The sequence below is a fragment of the Salmo trutta genome, chromosome 16 (genome assembly GCF_901001165.1).
Source record: "Salmo trutta chromosome 16, fSalTru1.1, whole genome shotgun sequence".
Classification (NCBI taxonomy): Eukaryota; Metazoa; Chordata; class Actinopteri; order Salmoniformes; family Salmonidae; genus Salmo; species Salmo trutta.
Genome location: NC_042972.1, coordinates 35,052,323 through 35,068,979, shown reverse-complemented (window position 1 = coordinate 35,068,979; position 16,657 = coordinate 35,052,323). Strand labels below are relative to the sequence as shown.

Here is a 16,657-nt window from a genome sequence, read left to right as displayed (position 1 = left end):
GCCAATATTGTGCAGTCCTATGTGGCAGTGTGGAAATGATCTGAAATGAGCACAGGAAAAGCAGAAATTGGTGAAAATGCCCAAAATGATTTTGGTTAAAGTTTAATTGAACAGTATACAGTGCATTCGTAAAGTATTCAGACCCCTTGACTTTTTCCAAATGTTGTTATATTACTGCCTTGTTATAAAATTGATTAAATTGTGTGCCCCCCCATCAATACATACACAATACCCTATAATGGCAAAGCAAAAATAGGTTTTAGAAATGTTTGCAAATAAATAAATATACATTTTCATAAGTATTCAGACCCTTCACTCAGTACTTTGTTGAAGCACCCGTGGCAGCAACTACAGCCTCGACTCTTCTTGGGTATGATGCTGCAAGCTTGGCACACCTGTATTTGGGGAGTTTCTCCCATTCTCTGCAGATCCTCGCAAGCTCTGTCAGGTTGGATGGGGAGCGTTGCTGCACAGCTATTTTCATGTCTCTCCAGAGATGTTTGATCGGGTTCAAGCCTGGGCTCTGGCTGGGCCACTCAAGGACATTCAGAGACTTGTCCCAAAGCCACTCCTGCGTTGTCTTGGCTGTGTGCTCAGGGTCATTGTCCTGTTGGAAGGTGAACCTTTGCCCCAGTCTGAGGTCCTGAGCTCTCTGGAACAGGTTTTCACATCAAGGATCTCTCTGTACTTTGCTCAGTTAATCTTTCCCTTGATACTGACTAGTCTCCCAGTCCCTGCCGTTGAAAAACATCCCCACAGCATGATGCTGCCACCACCATGCTTCACCATAGGGATGGGGTCAGGTTTTATCCAGACGTGACGCTTGGTATTCAGGTCAAAGAGTTCAATCTTGGTTTCATCAGACCAGAGAATCTTTGCCTTTTGGCAAACTCCAAGTGGGCTGTCATGTGCCTTTTACTGAAGAGTGGCTTCAGTCTGGCCACTATCATAAAAGGCCTGATTGGTGGAGTGCTGCAGAGATGGGAGAACCTTCAAGGACAACCATCTCCAAGAAGGAACTCTGGAGCTCTGTCAAAGTGACGATCGGGTTCTTGGTCACCTCCCTGACCAAGGCCCTTCTCCCCCGATTGCTCAGTTTGGCTGGGCGGACAGCTCTGGAAAGAATCTTGGAGGTTGCAAACTTCTTCCATTTAAGAATGATGGAGGCCATTGTGTTATTGGGGACCTTCAATGCTGCAGACATTTATTGGTACCCTTCCCCAGATCGGTGCCCCGACGACACAAACCTGTCTCGGGGGCTCTAGGGACAATTCCTTCGATCTCATGGCTTGGTTTTTGCTCTGACATGCACTATCAACTGTGGGACCTTATATAGACAGGTGTGTGCCTTTTCATTTGATTGGTCATGATTTGTATTTACCACAGGTGGACTCCAAACAAGTTGTAGAAACTTCTCAAGGATGATTAGTGGAAACAGGATGAAGCTGAGCTCAATTTAGAGTCTCATAGCAAAGGGTTTGAATACTCATGTTAATAAGGTATTTTTTTATTATACATTAGCTAAAATTTCTAAAAACCTGTTTTCGCTTTGTCATTATGGGGTATTGTGTGTAGATTGATGAGGAAAAATAATTTAATCCATTTTAGAATAAGGCTGTAACGTAACAAAATGTGGAAAAAGCCAAGGGGTAAGAAAACTTTCTGAATGCACTGTAAAACAGTCTGTACGGAGAAAGATCCATGTGAATCCCTTAGAATGTATGTGTTGCCACCCTAGCCTCACGCACTACTCAATATGCACATTTACAATTTGTATTATTCAAAACAAAATACCGTCAAATACTGTCAAAAATGATAAAAATACAGTGAGAGGTTCTTGACCACTTTGCTGTTGTGGACAAAGTTCAAACTTGTGCGGATGATGTTCTAACGTTGCTGTAACCAACTCACCCTCTTTGCAGTTGTGAATGATGTTCTCACATTGCTGTAACCAACTCACCCTCTTTGCTGTTGTGAATGATGTTCTAACGTTGCTGTAACCAACTCACCCTCTTTGCTGTTGTGAATGATGTTCTAACGTTGCTGTAACCAACTCACCCTCTTTGCTGTTGTGAATGATGTTCTTGCAGAGCAGGTCATTGTGACAGAGCACCACAGGAGAGCCCAGCTTTGACAAGTGCTCCTTCATCCACACCATCTCCTGCTCCAACATCACCTGGCTGGGCACCTCCTGCTGGATCCTGGAGAGAGAGGGGTGGTGGGGGGAGTCCACATTTTCAGACAAACATCAGTGACTCCGTTTCCTCCCTGTGACTGTTTGAGGACACCATGTTCATTGTTAAATAAAAACAACAGTAAGTTGCCCCTATTTAGAGTGACTGAAATAGCTTTGCCAGGTTTTCACCAAAGTGTATACAGTGTTGTTGGACCAACAGAGCATTGGACTTTGTAGAATGAACAAAAACAGACACGCACTAGTCTCTCTCAAAAGGGTAGAGTTTCAAATCAGACAGGTAGTGCAGCCAACTAATACAATTGTAGCCAGAGGTGCATACATCCTGATTTTGCACATCAGCACCATTCTCTCACTCCTTGCGGGTTGTCTTACATGAATGAGCCTGCTGCTGAGGAGAGAGAGAGAGAGAGCAAGAGAGGAGCGTTGAGCTACTGTTGATTGCGAAGATGGGGGCCTTTTCATTGATGTAAAATGAAAGTTAAAGTATGCCTATAGTGAAAAGTCCACAAGGGGAATGTTCCCCGTATGGACATGTTTTAATATTGTAGTGAACTAAGATAACAAGTTGGCGCCGCAAAATGCAGGCTAGTGTGCAACTCGCTATTCAGGTACAGTAGGATGCAATTTCTTTACTTTATAAAATGTTTTCATATTTATAATTTGTTTTATCATTATTAGTCTAATCATTGTAGGCCTATGTATTCATCTAAACCAGTTCTTTAAATATGCAAAATGTGTTTATTTTTTCATTCTGTTTAAACATTTTCATTGGCTAAATTAAATTCGATCTGTCTTTTTGATTGTGTGCTCTGTATTTAGATTAAGATCAGTTTATAAGTAAGCCTGTTGTAAAATAAATATAATTAGCCTATTGCGTCATTTGTTGGGTACATTAAGCACTAGACTTTCTTAGTAATTGCTGCAATATAGCCTGTTCAATATTGTGAAGGTTTAAACCAGTTCGCAAGTGTTTTGTTTAATTTTGTTGAGCCATTTTCTTTGGCCAAATCAAGTTCCAACTGTAATGTTGTGTTTGCCGCAATACAATATCCTGCTCGTATTTTCCCTATAAACAATGGCTTGATTTACTTTTAATATTACCCTAATTTACTTTCGATATTACCCTGGCTATTAGCCTATTATGTTGCAGGCGTATGATATGAAGGCGGTGCACAGTTGCACAGTTGATATGAAGGCGGTGCACAGTTGCATGCATACATACATATATATACACACACACACACACACACACACACACACACACACACACACACACACACATACATACACACACACACATATACATATACATATACACACACACACACATATATATACATATACACATACACACTTGTTTTTATCAACATCATACAGAAAGTGCCTAAGCCTACAGGCCTATGAATGCAATGCTCTGATGCATTTAGTGCTCAAATCTCCCAACAGCTGAACCGTGAGGTGGACAATTGTTTTAGGAAAGTAAAAAACAAAAACGCTATAAAAGTTCTGCATATGCTACACATCGAAACACAAGAAAAGTGTTTTTGTAATTTGTTATAGGCTGTTTTTAAGGACAGGTAAATGTGGCTCATTTGGCCAAAATCCCTGGTTTATTGATGGCGCTGGCTGCGTGGGTGGACGCCCTAATGGGTAACGCACCCAATCCATATGGGTGACCGGTACCTTTCTCAAATGTTCGATAAATTAAAAACTTCCCAGTCACTTTTCCGGCGCCACTGTTTCCTATCATAAACCTTGGTGTGTATGTGTGTACTGTATGTGTGTTTGCGTGAGAGTAAGAGCGAGTAAGGTAATTTGTGTGTATTGTATTCACCCTGGGAGTGCCCAGTGGAGCAGTGCTGAGAGGAAAGGGTTCCTTCCATGGGTGATTGTCTCGGCCAATCTAGCGACCACTCTCCTATGGTAATGGGCTTAAAGGGCTAATCCAGAGTTAGCCTGAAGAGGCAGAGAAGAAAGGAGAGGGGGAGGACTGACCGACTCCCACTGTGTTAACTCTCTATCCAGGGATTCCCACTTCTAACTTTCTTCCATTAGTAGTACAGCAATAGTTACTACTACTGGGAATATTCCCTACTACCAGTAACCAACCATCAAATGATACTACTGCTGCTTCTCCCTATAGCCTATCCCCACTGAGGACCATCTGCACCCAGGCCACTGCTCTCTTACTGAGCTTCCAATCTCCAAGAGCTTCACCCAGCTCTCCTCCCTGCCTGCCCAGGATCTTTGCTGTTGGCTGGGTATAGGAGCAAGTTGAACAACCAGCACCCACCCTCAAGAAGGCAGAAGCCTTCTCTTCTCTGGGCACAGTTGTTGAGTCTACGTTTGTGTGAGTGTGACTAGGACTGTGTGTGTACAGTGCAGGCAGGATAGCTGAATGACACAGTGTGCTACATTACCCAGGCATTCTAGGCAGGCTGTTAAACTGTAAGCGGTATGCAAACATCTGATATCCCGATGCATACCTCTGGCTCCCTAATCCACATCTACCCTGCACTGTAGTTATGATCACACTTATATAAGAGCCTGTATAGAGGACTTAATAACCATGGGAATAAAGCGTAATCCTCCCAGACCCAGACGACTGAGTATGTATGAACAATAAACCAGGTTATGAAAAGACCCTTCTGAGTAAGAGGGGCCAATGTGTGTTTGAGCCAGTGTCTGTATGCGTGTAATTTCGGTCTAGTTTCTTTAGTCTCTGTGTGTTTTCAGGTTACCTGGTGTGGAGTGTGTGGGTCTCGTTTCAGGGTCCTCTTACCTGGTGTTGGAGGCTTGGTCAGTGAACTCGGTAGCGACCAGAGAGAAATATTTCCTCATCTTGATCCACAGATTGGGTTTGGGGATGCAGCCGTTGTGTGCGTGGATCGCATGGATATGAGCCATCTCCCTGGATATCAGTCTAAGGAGGAAGAGACACACATTATAAGACACTATATTACACACTACTCAATACAGTATACCAGTACTCACCTTTCATGCAAACATGTTTCTTCTGATGAATGAAATAAAATACAATGTGCTCATCCAAAATTACTCATGGTGTGTACATTTACAAATCAAAGCCCGCCTTACCTGCAAGCTAGACAGATACCAGGATCAGCTTGAAGAGGGTTTTCGAATAACATTGTCCCCCATCCGTTTAACAGGCACCTCCACACTTCACCTGTACCATCACACCTGAGTAGGCTGGAGTCCCTGTTGGACTGCACCACATCCTCACCTGAGTATGGTAGGATCCCTGACATCCTGTGTTCCGAGGGCGTCCCCCTGCATGAACTCGTAGCAAAGGCCATTCTGGAAGGTGCAGTAGAGCCGCGGCGCGCAGCCGTTAGCATGCAGCACCTGGGAACACACAAATTATTAGACACAGGTGGCCTAAGACAGACCAGGAAATAGCCTAAACATGGGTCCATGCACAGGGAGTTGAACTTGGCTACCAGTGTAGATGTACTTCCTGAAGAGTCTGGTGTTTGATTTACATACACTGCTCAAACAAATAAAGGGAACACTAAAATAACACATCCTAGATCTGAATGAATGAAATAATCTTATTAAATACTTTTTTCTTTACATAGTTGAATGTGCTGACAACAAAATCACACAAAAATAATCAATGGAAATCCAATTTATCAACCCATGGAGGTCTGGATTTTGAGTCACACTCAAAATTAAAGTGGAAAACCACACTACAGGCTGATCCAACTTTGATGTAATGTCCTTAAAACAAGTCAAAATGAGGCTCGGTAGTGTGTGTGTGGCCTCCACGTGCCTGTATGACCTCCCTACAACGCCTGGGCATGCTCCTGATGAGGTGGCGGATGGTCTCCTGACGGATCTCCTCCCAGACCTGGACTAAAGCATCCGCCAACTCTTGGACAGTCTGTGGTGCAACGTGGCGTTGGTGGATGGAGCGAGACATGATGTCCCAGATGTGCTCAATTGGATTCAGGTCTGGGGAACGGGCGGGCCAGTCCATAGCATCAATGCCTTCCTCTTGCAGGAACTGCTGACACACTCCAGCCACATGAGGTCTAGCATTGTCTTGCATTAGGAGGAACCCAGGGCCAACCGCACCAGCATATGGTCTCACAAGGGGTCTGAGGATCTCATCTCGGTACCTAATGGCAGTCAGGCTACCTCTGGCGAGCACATGGAGGGCTGTGCGGCCCCCCAAAGAAATGCCATTCCACACCGCCAAACCGGTCATGCTGGAGGATGTTGCAGGCAGCAGAACGTTCTCCACGGCGTCTCCAGACTCTGTCACATGTGCTCAGTGTGAACCTGCTTTCATCTGTGACAGGGCGCCAGTGGCGAATTTGCCAATCTTGGTGTTCTCTGGCAAATGCCAAACGTCCTGCACGGTGTTGGGCTATAAGCACAACCCCCACCTGTGGACGTCGGGCCCTCATACCACCCTCATGGAGTCTGTTTCTGATCGTTTGAGCAGACACATGCACATTTGTGGCCTGCTGGAGGTCATTTTGCAGGGCTCTGGCAGTGCTCCTCCTGCTCCTCCTTGCACAAAGGCAGTGGTAGCGGTCCTGCTGCTAGGTTGTTGCCCTCCTACAGCCTCCTCCACGTCTCCTGATGTACTGGCCTGTCTCCTGGTAGCGCCTCCATGCTCTGGACACTACGCTGACAGACACAGCAAACCTTCTTGCCACAGCTCGCATTGATGTGCCATCCTGGATGAGCTGCACTACCTGAGCCACTTGTGTGGGTTGTAGACTCCGTCTCATGCTACTACTAGAGTGAAAGCACCGCCAGCATTCAAAAGTGACCAAAACATCAGCCAGGAAACATAGGAACTGAGAAGTGGCCTGTGGTCACCACCTGCAGAACCACTCCTTTATTGGGGGTGTCTTGCTAATTGCCTATAATTTCCACCTGTTGTCTATTCCATTTGCACAACAGCATGTGAAATTTATTGTCAATCAATGTTGCTTCCTAAGTGGACAGTTTGATTTCACAGAAGTGTGATTGACTTGGAGTTACATTGTGTTGTTTAAGTGTTCCCTTTATTTTTTTGAGCAGGGTAGATGTCCTCTAGTGAAGCGCCTGAAAGCTCTGAAGTGTCAAGTGTGTGAACTGTGAAGGGTGTGTGTTAGAGAACGTGTGTACGCGCACCTGGAAGCTCTTGAGCTCGTTATCTCGGTCGACGATCAGCTCCGTCTTGTTCCCATACACACGTACCAGAACCACGTCTTCTGGACTCGCCTCCACATAACAACCAACCAGCTTATTAGTGGTCCCATCAGTGAAGAGCTGAAAGAGGAAGAAGGGGAGAGACACAGTGAGATTAATACAGAATAAAAAATAAATTAAAACATAAAAAAAACAAAAAAATTACCAGTGAAGGTCTGGAAAGAGGGACTGGGAGGGAGAGATTCCAGGAGAATTTCAATTGGATACTCCTCGTGTCCTCAAAGCCCATTGGATATGAAAGGACACAAGGAGTATGCAATTGAGATTATCCCATCGTTAAATTGGGTTTACTCTAGTTTACTGTCACTAGATAATGAGGCACAAGCCTGTCCTTGTCAGGAATCATATCAGAAAGCATAGGCCTAGATGACCATGAGAAGGTTGAGTGAGTCACAACAGTGATTTCCTGGAAGGTCTGACTTTCTCCTGAGCTGAGATAGCAGAAACAGTAGGTCATGTCCATGTAAAAGGACCCATGAGCATCAACATGTGAAGAGTAGGAGTATATCAAATTTGGTGTCAAATGAGCTAAGAGTCTATATTTTGGGGAAATTAAGGTTTAGATATGTTTTTCAACCATTTTCCATCCTAATAATAATAATAATAATAATAATAATAATAATAATAATAATACATTATTATTATTATTAGGAATAAGCAAAGGCTTTGATTTCTGGTCACACAGATCACAAAAGGGTCTTAAAAACATCTACTAGAAAAAGTCTTAATGTATTAGAAATACATAAAAACACAATGTTGAAGTAAAGGCCCCTGCCAAGTAATATCAACATTTATATTTAGTTGTGCAGAAATTAAGAAATATTGTCTTGTGATTCTGTTACCAAAAACCCACACATCTTTCAGATATTTTCTAATTTCTCTCCCTCACGAGGGAGGATTATGAAAGTTCACAGAAGTAACAAGTTAAGGTTGATCTACCAATTAGTTAGTTTTTACTGATAATAATTCATACACAAAAGTAATAAGTAATTAAAAACGCGTCACACATACAAAAATTGATAACAGAAACTAGGTTCCCATTCAATTGGCAACAGATTTTGATGCGAATTCAAGAACCGGACAAAGAAGATGTGCATTTTCCCACTAATGGTGTTTCAACCAAATTGACTTTTTGCAGATATTCTTTTTTTAATATATTTTTTTAAATTGCGTGATAACCCAGTGCACAAAAAATGTACTCTTCCGCTTACGTTTTCATGTACCAAATAAAACATCTAAAGTACAATTTTTTACGTTTCCATCGCATTTTCAACTCTTCTGCGTTAAATAGCAAATGTGGCTACTTTGGTCTTGGAATGTGCGCTCTAGCCACATACAATGCAGGTAGGCTGTGCGGGTATAGTCTACATGGTGAGGTTATTATGGAGAAGAGCGAGAATATTTATTTGTCAAACGGCAGTCAAGCATCGATCATCATGTCAACAGAATAAGACCCTCAATATTTATTGGAAAGGAGCATCAAGATCACAGTGCACTTTCACCACCCTGTGAAGTTCATTATAACTTATTTCATCTCCAAATTTACTTCGATATGATGGTTACTATATTAATATTTGTGCATAAAGGCAAACAAGCAAATTATCTGTTGGCATTTGTAAAATTGTAATTTGTAAAATTTAAAACTTCCCTTTTCCATCACAGCTGTCATGTTTAAAAATATATATTTTTATAAGGTATGAATTTACTTGCATAAAACCTGAGGACAGAAACCTGGTTAGATGACCGAAAAATCAGTAACAGAATGACTGCAATTCAATTGGCCACAATGGGAAATCATAGTAGTCACAAGTTAAGTTGTATTACTAATACAGTATGTACAGGATACACATGGTATACACCATCCAATGACATGCTTACTTGCAGGTTCCTTCTGGACAATGCAACAATAAGAAATAAGAAAAGATAATAAGAACAGAAAGTAAATGGCTCAGTAGAATATAATAAATGTTTTAAGTATAATACAGGAAGGCGCAATTTATAGTCCAATATTTACACATGTATCAGGGAAAGGGGGGATTGGAGGCCAAGTGTTTAAATTGTGCATGATTAGCAAGAGTAAATAAGAGTCTGGTAGCAGCAATTGTGATGTGGTGAAGCAGAGTATGTGAGCGGAGTTGAGAGGCTGGACCCTCCAGGTCCATTCCAACCACTCTGCTAAAAACCGCTTCGCTCCTAATTCACTACCTTCATTAAAAAAAAAATCCCAAATTAACAAACAACCATCTATTTTTGTGACTTCCTGGACCTACCATTTGATTTTGAAGTATTGAAACCAAACCAAACGAGTGTGCTCCCGAGTGGCGCAAAGGTCTAAGGCACTGCGTCTCAGTGCAAAAGGTGTCACTACAAATCCAGGCTGCATCACATCCGGCCGTGATTGGGAGTCCCATCGGGCGGCGCACAATTGGCCCAGCGCTGTCCTGGTTTGGCCGGGGTAGGCTGTCAATGTAAATAAGAATTTGTTCTTAACTGACTTGCCGAGTTAAATAAAGGTTACATAATGAAAAGTATTTGAATAAACATGAAAAGGTGAATGTAAGACATTCACATCATTTCAAATATGCTACATGTCATATTGAACAGCATATAAACACTAAATAGGTCAGGAGCCAAACAGGGAGCCTGAGAAGGAATGAAAATGAATTATTTAGGTCATATTACTTCAAGGCTATAGCCTACAAAGAAATACATTGTGAAGCATTTGTGAATGCGACAATAGGCAGGCAGGGACATGAAGCTCTCAGCATTTAAACCATTTTGTTGTATTAAAATCATTATAGTCTATACATTTCGCATATAGGCTGTGACTTAAAGAATTAAATATAAATTAAAAATTACTTATTAGAGCCTTGAATTTATTTTTAGAATACATTTTTAAAAACAGTCGTTTGCCCAGTCTATGTCTTCTGTCTCATGTGATGGTGTCTGGAGAGCCGGCCAGCAGCAGAGAATATCCTCTCTACACTTGCAGAGCCACTGGGGATGCTAAACACCCTTTTGGCCACTCTTGACAGGCTGGGCAGAGATGCAGAGTTTTTTTTTTTTTATATAGTTAGGCCTAAAGGGTTTTAGGCAAAATAACCCAATCGAAACAGAAAGCTTCTTGAATTTGGGAATATACCAGGCCTATTGGGCCAAAATCAATTATGGCCTATTGTATAGATCAGTGGTTCCCAAACTTTTTATAGTCCCGTAGCCCTTCAAAACATTCAACCCCCAGCTGCGTACCCCCTCTAGCACCAGGGTCAGAGCACTCTCAAATGTCATTGTAAGCCAGCCACACACACTATACATTTATTAAACATAAAAATGTGTGAGTTGTCACAACCCGGCTCGTGGGAAGTGACAAAGAGCTCTTATAGGACCAGCGCACAAATAATAATAATCAATCATTTTGCTCTTCGTTTAACCATCTTACATGTAAAACCTTATTTGTTGAACGAAAATTGTGAATAACTCACCACAGGTTAATGAGAAGGGTGTGCTTGAAAGGATGCACATAACTCTGCAATGTTGGGTTGTATTGGAGAGTCTCAGTCTTAAAATCATTTTCCACATACAGTCTGCGCCTGTATTTAGTTTTCATGTTAGTGAGGGCCGAGAATCCACTCTCACATAGGTACGTGTTTGCAAAGGCATCAGTGTCTTAACAGCGTGATTTGCCAAGGCAGGATATACTCTGAGCGCAGCCCAATCCAGAAATCTGGTGGTGGCTTCTGATTAAATTCAATTTTCACAGAACCGCTTGTTGCAATTTCAATGAGACTCTCTTGTTCAGATATCGGTAAGTGGACTGGAGGCAGGGCATTAAAGGGATAACGAATCCAGTTGTTTGGGTCATCCGTTTGGGGAAAGTACCTACGTAATTGCACACCCAACTCACTCAGGTGCTTCGCTAAACCACATTTGACATTGTCTGTAAACTTGAGTTCATTTGCACACACAAAAAAATAGCATAAAATGGAAAGACCTGTGTGTTGTCCTTGTTAATGCAGACAGAGAAGAGCTCCAACTTCTTAATCATAGTCTCAATTTTGTCCCACACATTGAATATTGTTGCGGAGAGTCCCTGTAATCCTAGATTCAGATCATTCAGGTGAGAAAAAACATCACCCCGATAGGCCAGTCGCGTGAGAAACTCATCATGCAAGCAGTCAGACAAGTGAAAATTATGGTCAATAAAGAAAACTTTAAGCTCGTCTCTCAATTTTAAAAAAAACATGTAAATACTTGATAACCCCTTGATAACCAGCGCACAGCATGTTGTAAAAGCGTTACCTGGTCACTGCCCATATCATTGCATAGTGCAGAAAATACACAAGAGTTCATGGGCCTTGCTTTAACAAAGTTAACTATTTTCACTGTGCTGTCCAAAACATCTTTCAAGCTGTCAGGCATTCCCTTGGCAGCAAGAGCCTCTCGGTGGATGCTGCAGTGTACCCAAGTGGCATCGGGAGCAACTGCTTGCACGCGCGTTACCACTCCACTATGTCTCCCTGTCATGGCTTTTGCGCCATCAGTACAGATATCAACATGAGCAGCAGCTACGTTTGGCTACATACGGAGCGTTAGTGGAATTCCCGAGAGAGTAACGGTTAATGTGATTGGATGTTAATTATTTGACTAGGCTACCTGTATTTGACATTGTGCTGTTATTCCGCTGAACACTAGATTGTTTGATGTTATTTTTGGCAGTGAAATGAGGCTACTCAGGCGAGAAAAAAACCTAATCCAAATGTATTTTTTTCATTTAAAAAATGTGAATCACATTTTTATTTGGCGTACCCCCGACGGCATTGTGTGTACCCCCCAGTTTGGGAATACCTGGTATAGATAATAGAACAAAAATGAATGAAACATTTAAGAGATCTGATTTTTAGTTTATAAATACTTTGCTACAATGACACATGTAGTTATCTACCCACCTTGTTTCTTTCTTTTGGCATCTGCATGTAGTAAGTAGGGATGCACCGATATTACATTTTTGTCCAATACCGATATCAAAAATGTTTGTGGGCTTAAGCATTCTCGTACAGTTAAATAGTTACATGGACGCAGCGGTCTAAGACACTGCATCTCAGTGCAAGAGGCATCACTACAGTCCCTGGTTCGAATCCAGGCTGTATCACATCCGGCCATGATTGGGAGTCCCATAGGGCAGCACACAATTGGCCCAGCGTCGTCCGGGTTTGGCCGGGGTATGCAGTCATTCATTGTAAATAACAATTTGTTCTTAACTGACTTACCTAGTTAAATGAAGGTTACACATACACACCACAAAAAGTTATTTTATTGGCATTTACATATGTCCCTAGTACCCGTAAAACATAATCAAAACCTATCTTTCACTTACTTGTTGTGCTGTTTCGTTGTTCAGTCGTTTCATTCTCAACCAGGATTTCATCATGCATGCCAAGCAGTGAAGTTTCAGCTCTGTGTGTCCGTGGCCTCTCTTCCTCGGCGCGCACTGTCACTGTGTCCGTTTCCATCTTGTCCAGCTGTGTATGTAACATTTCACGTAAACCCTGTTTGTCTGCATCGAAGTAGCGGTCCTTGTACCTAACATCAAGCATGGTGGCGACACAGTAAAGAGGCTCAGAGAATGCCACCAAATCGCTTGTTCACAGCCGAGTCATTTTGTAAGTTTTAACCCCACGGTCTGTGTTGGCAGTTTGTTGAGCAGGTGTTTCAATGCCATGACAGAGGGTATCACATCTGCTGCAGATGCAGTTGACCTTATTTCTCAAGTCAGTTTTTCAAATGGAGCTTGGAGTGATCATGTTTTCAAGTTTAAAACATGTTCTCAAATGCCATTGAAATGGCAGCAGCGGTATGAGAACCAGCACATTCTTGAGAATGAAAGGCGGCTTTCCTCAGTACAAAATCCTCGTCGACTCACTGTGCTGTCAGACTCAGCATGTTCATGGGGATGACGTCGCTGGTCCAAATGTCAGTCGTGAGGCTAATAGCAGTGACGCTCATGGATGTGAGTTTCAACAATACTGTGTCACTCCGGTAAGACAACATCTGAAAAATATTGTGTACCGGGGCTTGACCAGTCGGCGAAAGCCAACATCATCCACGGCAGAGCACAGTTGATTGTCAAGGGCAATGAACTCCATTATCTTGGCGTTAATGAATTTTGCCTTTGAGTTGTCTTGCTGAAATGTTCTTACTCTTTCAAACGACTGCTCGACTTCAACTTGTTTAGTTGTTGGAAGCGTGCTCTTAGTATTTTATTGCTTTTGTTCTGTGTAGCGCTGTATTTTTCGTGGCGTCATTACGTCATCTCGACCTCATGGCTTGGTTTTTACTCTGACATGCACTGTCAACTGTGGGACCTTATATAGACAGGTGTGTGCCTTTCCAAATCATGTCCAATCAGTTGAATTTACCACAGGTGGACTCCAAGTTGTAGAAACATCTCAAGGATGACCAATGTAAACAGGATTCACCTGAGCTCAATTTTGAGTCATAGCAATACCTATGTAAATAAGGTGTTTTTTTAATTTTTTATAAATTTGCTAAAAAAAAATTAAAAACTGTTTACGCTTTGTCATTATGTGGTATTGTTTGTAAATTGCTGAGGATTTAGATTTATTTAATCCATTTTGGAATAAGGCTGGAACGTAACAAAATGTGGAAAAGGTAAAGGGGTCTGAAATACCTTCAGAAGGCACTGTATTCATCCTGCGCCTGCCTGCACCTGCAACTTTTCATACAGCACCAGCTGGCATTCTGTCAGACTACCACCTGCTACCGCAAGAACTGGTCCTGAACACAACAATAGTCCTGCAATGTTATTTTAGGCGCATGTGATGCAGGTCACTTGTCAACCATGGTCGCAGCAATTTTTAGCGCCCTATAGGCAATATATTTTTAAAAAATAACCGAAGAAATAGGTTAAATTACCAGAGATTCTCACATGGCTCATTTTATTCGGCTATTGGTATTACTGGGCAATATCAGCCAACAGGCTAGACATAGTTTGAAGAAAGCAGTTGGAGAGTCTTGCACTTTATAGCCTACCTTTTAGGAGTGGGATGATTTTCAGACAGAGACAAATACGGGTGATCAATATTAATTTCTAGGCAATGAAGTATACTATAGCGTTATTCCGATTTAGGAAGTACATTTCCTTGGAAAGATAACTGCCCTGTGCTTCTCCACCCGTGCATAGGCTATAGCCTACTGTATCTAATTGAGACCACACGCACACCTGATTACGTGGAACCCCTTGCAATTGCCCAGTAACAGTATTCTGGGTTACACTGGAGCTTAACAACTGGGCCAAAGGGCAAGGGTTTTACAGGTAGGCTACTTGTTTAACTTCTCCCAGACAAGGAAGAAGGGTCATTCCATGTCATTTCAGCAAGCCATGACACCCACCATCTCAGATTGTTCTGAAATCATTTCTGTAATTAGAAACAGAAGATAAGCATTCCAGAAACATTATTCTGTTGAAATAAAGAGATTACATTACATAGGATGAAACAATACTCCGAGCCGCAGCTCCATACTACTTGTTAAACAGAGAAGTGATACTATATACTTGTTGTTGGGGTGGGATTGGTGTGGGGGGTCCATGGCTGGCTTTTGACAACTTCTTTGGATTCCTCAAGTCGTTCTCTTGGTTAGAAAAAGGTTTGGTTCAAATCAGATGTTCAGTACTATAATTATTGAATATTATATAAATCCTAGAAATTAAAATAGCCAATTTGGGTGCAATCAATTAGCGTAATGTCTCAGATCTAATTATATTTCAACAAAATAATGTTGCAGGAATGCTAATCTTCTCTAACAGAACACTGAGATTGTGGGTGTGGAAATCCTCTTTCTTGTGCTTTTTGAGGTGGAACGGGCCAGCTGTTTGCATTATCAGTGACAGCCACATCATTCAATGATTACTGTTGGGGGAGAAAGTAACACATTGGAACCCATGGTCTGCATCTGTAGTCTCTAGTCAAGTGTGGCTTTCTTTCCTATTTTCCTTTCCTTTACAAACAGTTCACACCATTGAGATGCACCCAATAGCTAATAACTGACCATATTTATGTTCACTGGAATGTGGACAAACCCTGACTAGTGATATGACAGCTAAACAGACCACAGAGAGACTAGTCCTATAGACACTGGCCCTCTCTCTGGCCACCCACCCCAACATAGCTGGCATTCCTGGCATGGTTGACTAGAGAGATGGGCACACTGGCACCATGTTACGACCACACACACGTACACTGCCTTTATGAATGAATTATTTATCTCATGACCGTCTACACATACCCAGAACACAATGCACCACTAAAGCCTGTGATCATCCTGCCCCAGTGTGTGTGTGGTGTGTTGCTCCACATGTCACAGGTAATAAAGCGCCAACACAACTGAGCTAACTATTAACAAACATTCTACTTTTAGGTGACATGTTCTTTGAATGAGAACAAAATGTCTGCATATCTTAGTAGGCTATTACTTTATTGTGGCTAAGCTTAAAAGCGTTAAGTCAAATGAAACAAAGTTTCTATCCATTGACGATCAAACATAAAAAAGTGACTAAATATCTCTTGCACGGCCACATCAGAGTAAGGCAGAAGGCCACATGGCATTAACGTGTGATAATAAGCAGCTGTAAGCTCAAAGAATTGGAATGGGGTGTGACTGGGCTGTTGATGTTGGCAGCATCTGGTGTTTTCAGGGATAGAGGGCTGGATGTTTGGGACTGGACTTGACACTAGATATTTACAGTAACTGAAATCCCCCCGCCCCTTCATGTCCAGGTGGCTCAGTCAGGTCAGTTGTGTTCCAGTAACACCCCCCCCCCTCACTCTCCCCGTCTCCCGCCGTATACGTCTGACTCATTCTGCCTCCCTCCGTATCCGTCTCCCTCTCCATCTGTCCTCCAGTTCTCTCTCTCAATTTGTCCTCCCTCTTTCTCAGAGTTGGCACGTGCCTATGCCTGTGGGGGCAGCTGTATTGGGCTGTGCTGGCACAGGGTGGTGTGGGTTAAAGGGACAAAGGCAGGCAGACAAAGCCTGTTTGGGTGGCTCCCATTGAGAAAAGCTGTGTCGGGCGGTCAACAGTGTCACGATCTCAGTTACAGGGCAAAAGGGGTGACCAGCCCAGATTAGGCTAGGAACACACACGCAAATATCCAGCGGGGACAGTCACATTCTGGCCTCAATGTACAAAACAACCCAGAATGACTGGGGAGTT

General features: G+C 42.5%; 1 protein-coding gene across 1 annotated transcript in view; it reads right to left on the bottom strand.

Moving 5' to 3' along the window:
* LOC115150653 (ethanolamine kinase 1) overlaps positions 1-16,657 on the bottom strand; it is a 32,055-nt gene that overhangs the window by 13,394 nt on the left and 2,004 nt on the right. The window contains exons 2-5 of the mRNA XM_029694155.1: positions 7,349-7,486; positions 5,442-5,563; positions 4,980-5,120; positions 2,059-2,201 (exon numbers count right to left, since the gene is read on the bottom strand). Coding sequence (XP_029550015.1) covers positions 2,059-2,201; positions 4,980-5,120; positions 5,442-5,563; positions 7,349-7,486 — 544 coding nt within the window. The remainder of the gene's footprint in view (positions 1-2,058; positions 2,202-4,979; positions 5,121-5,441; positions 5,564-7,348; positions 7,487-16,657) is intronic.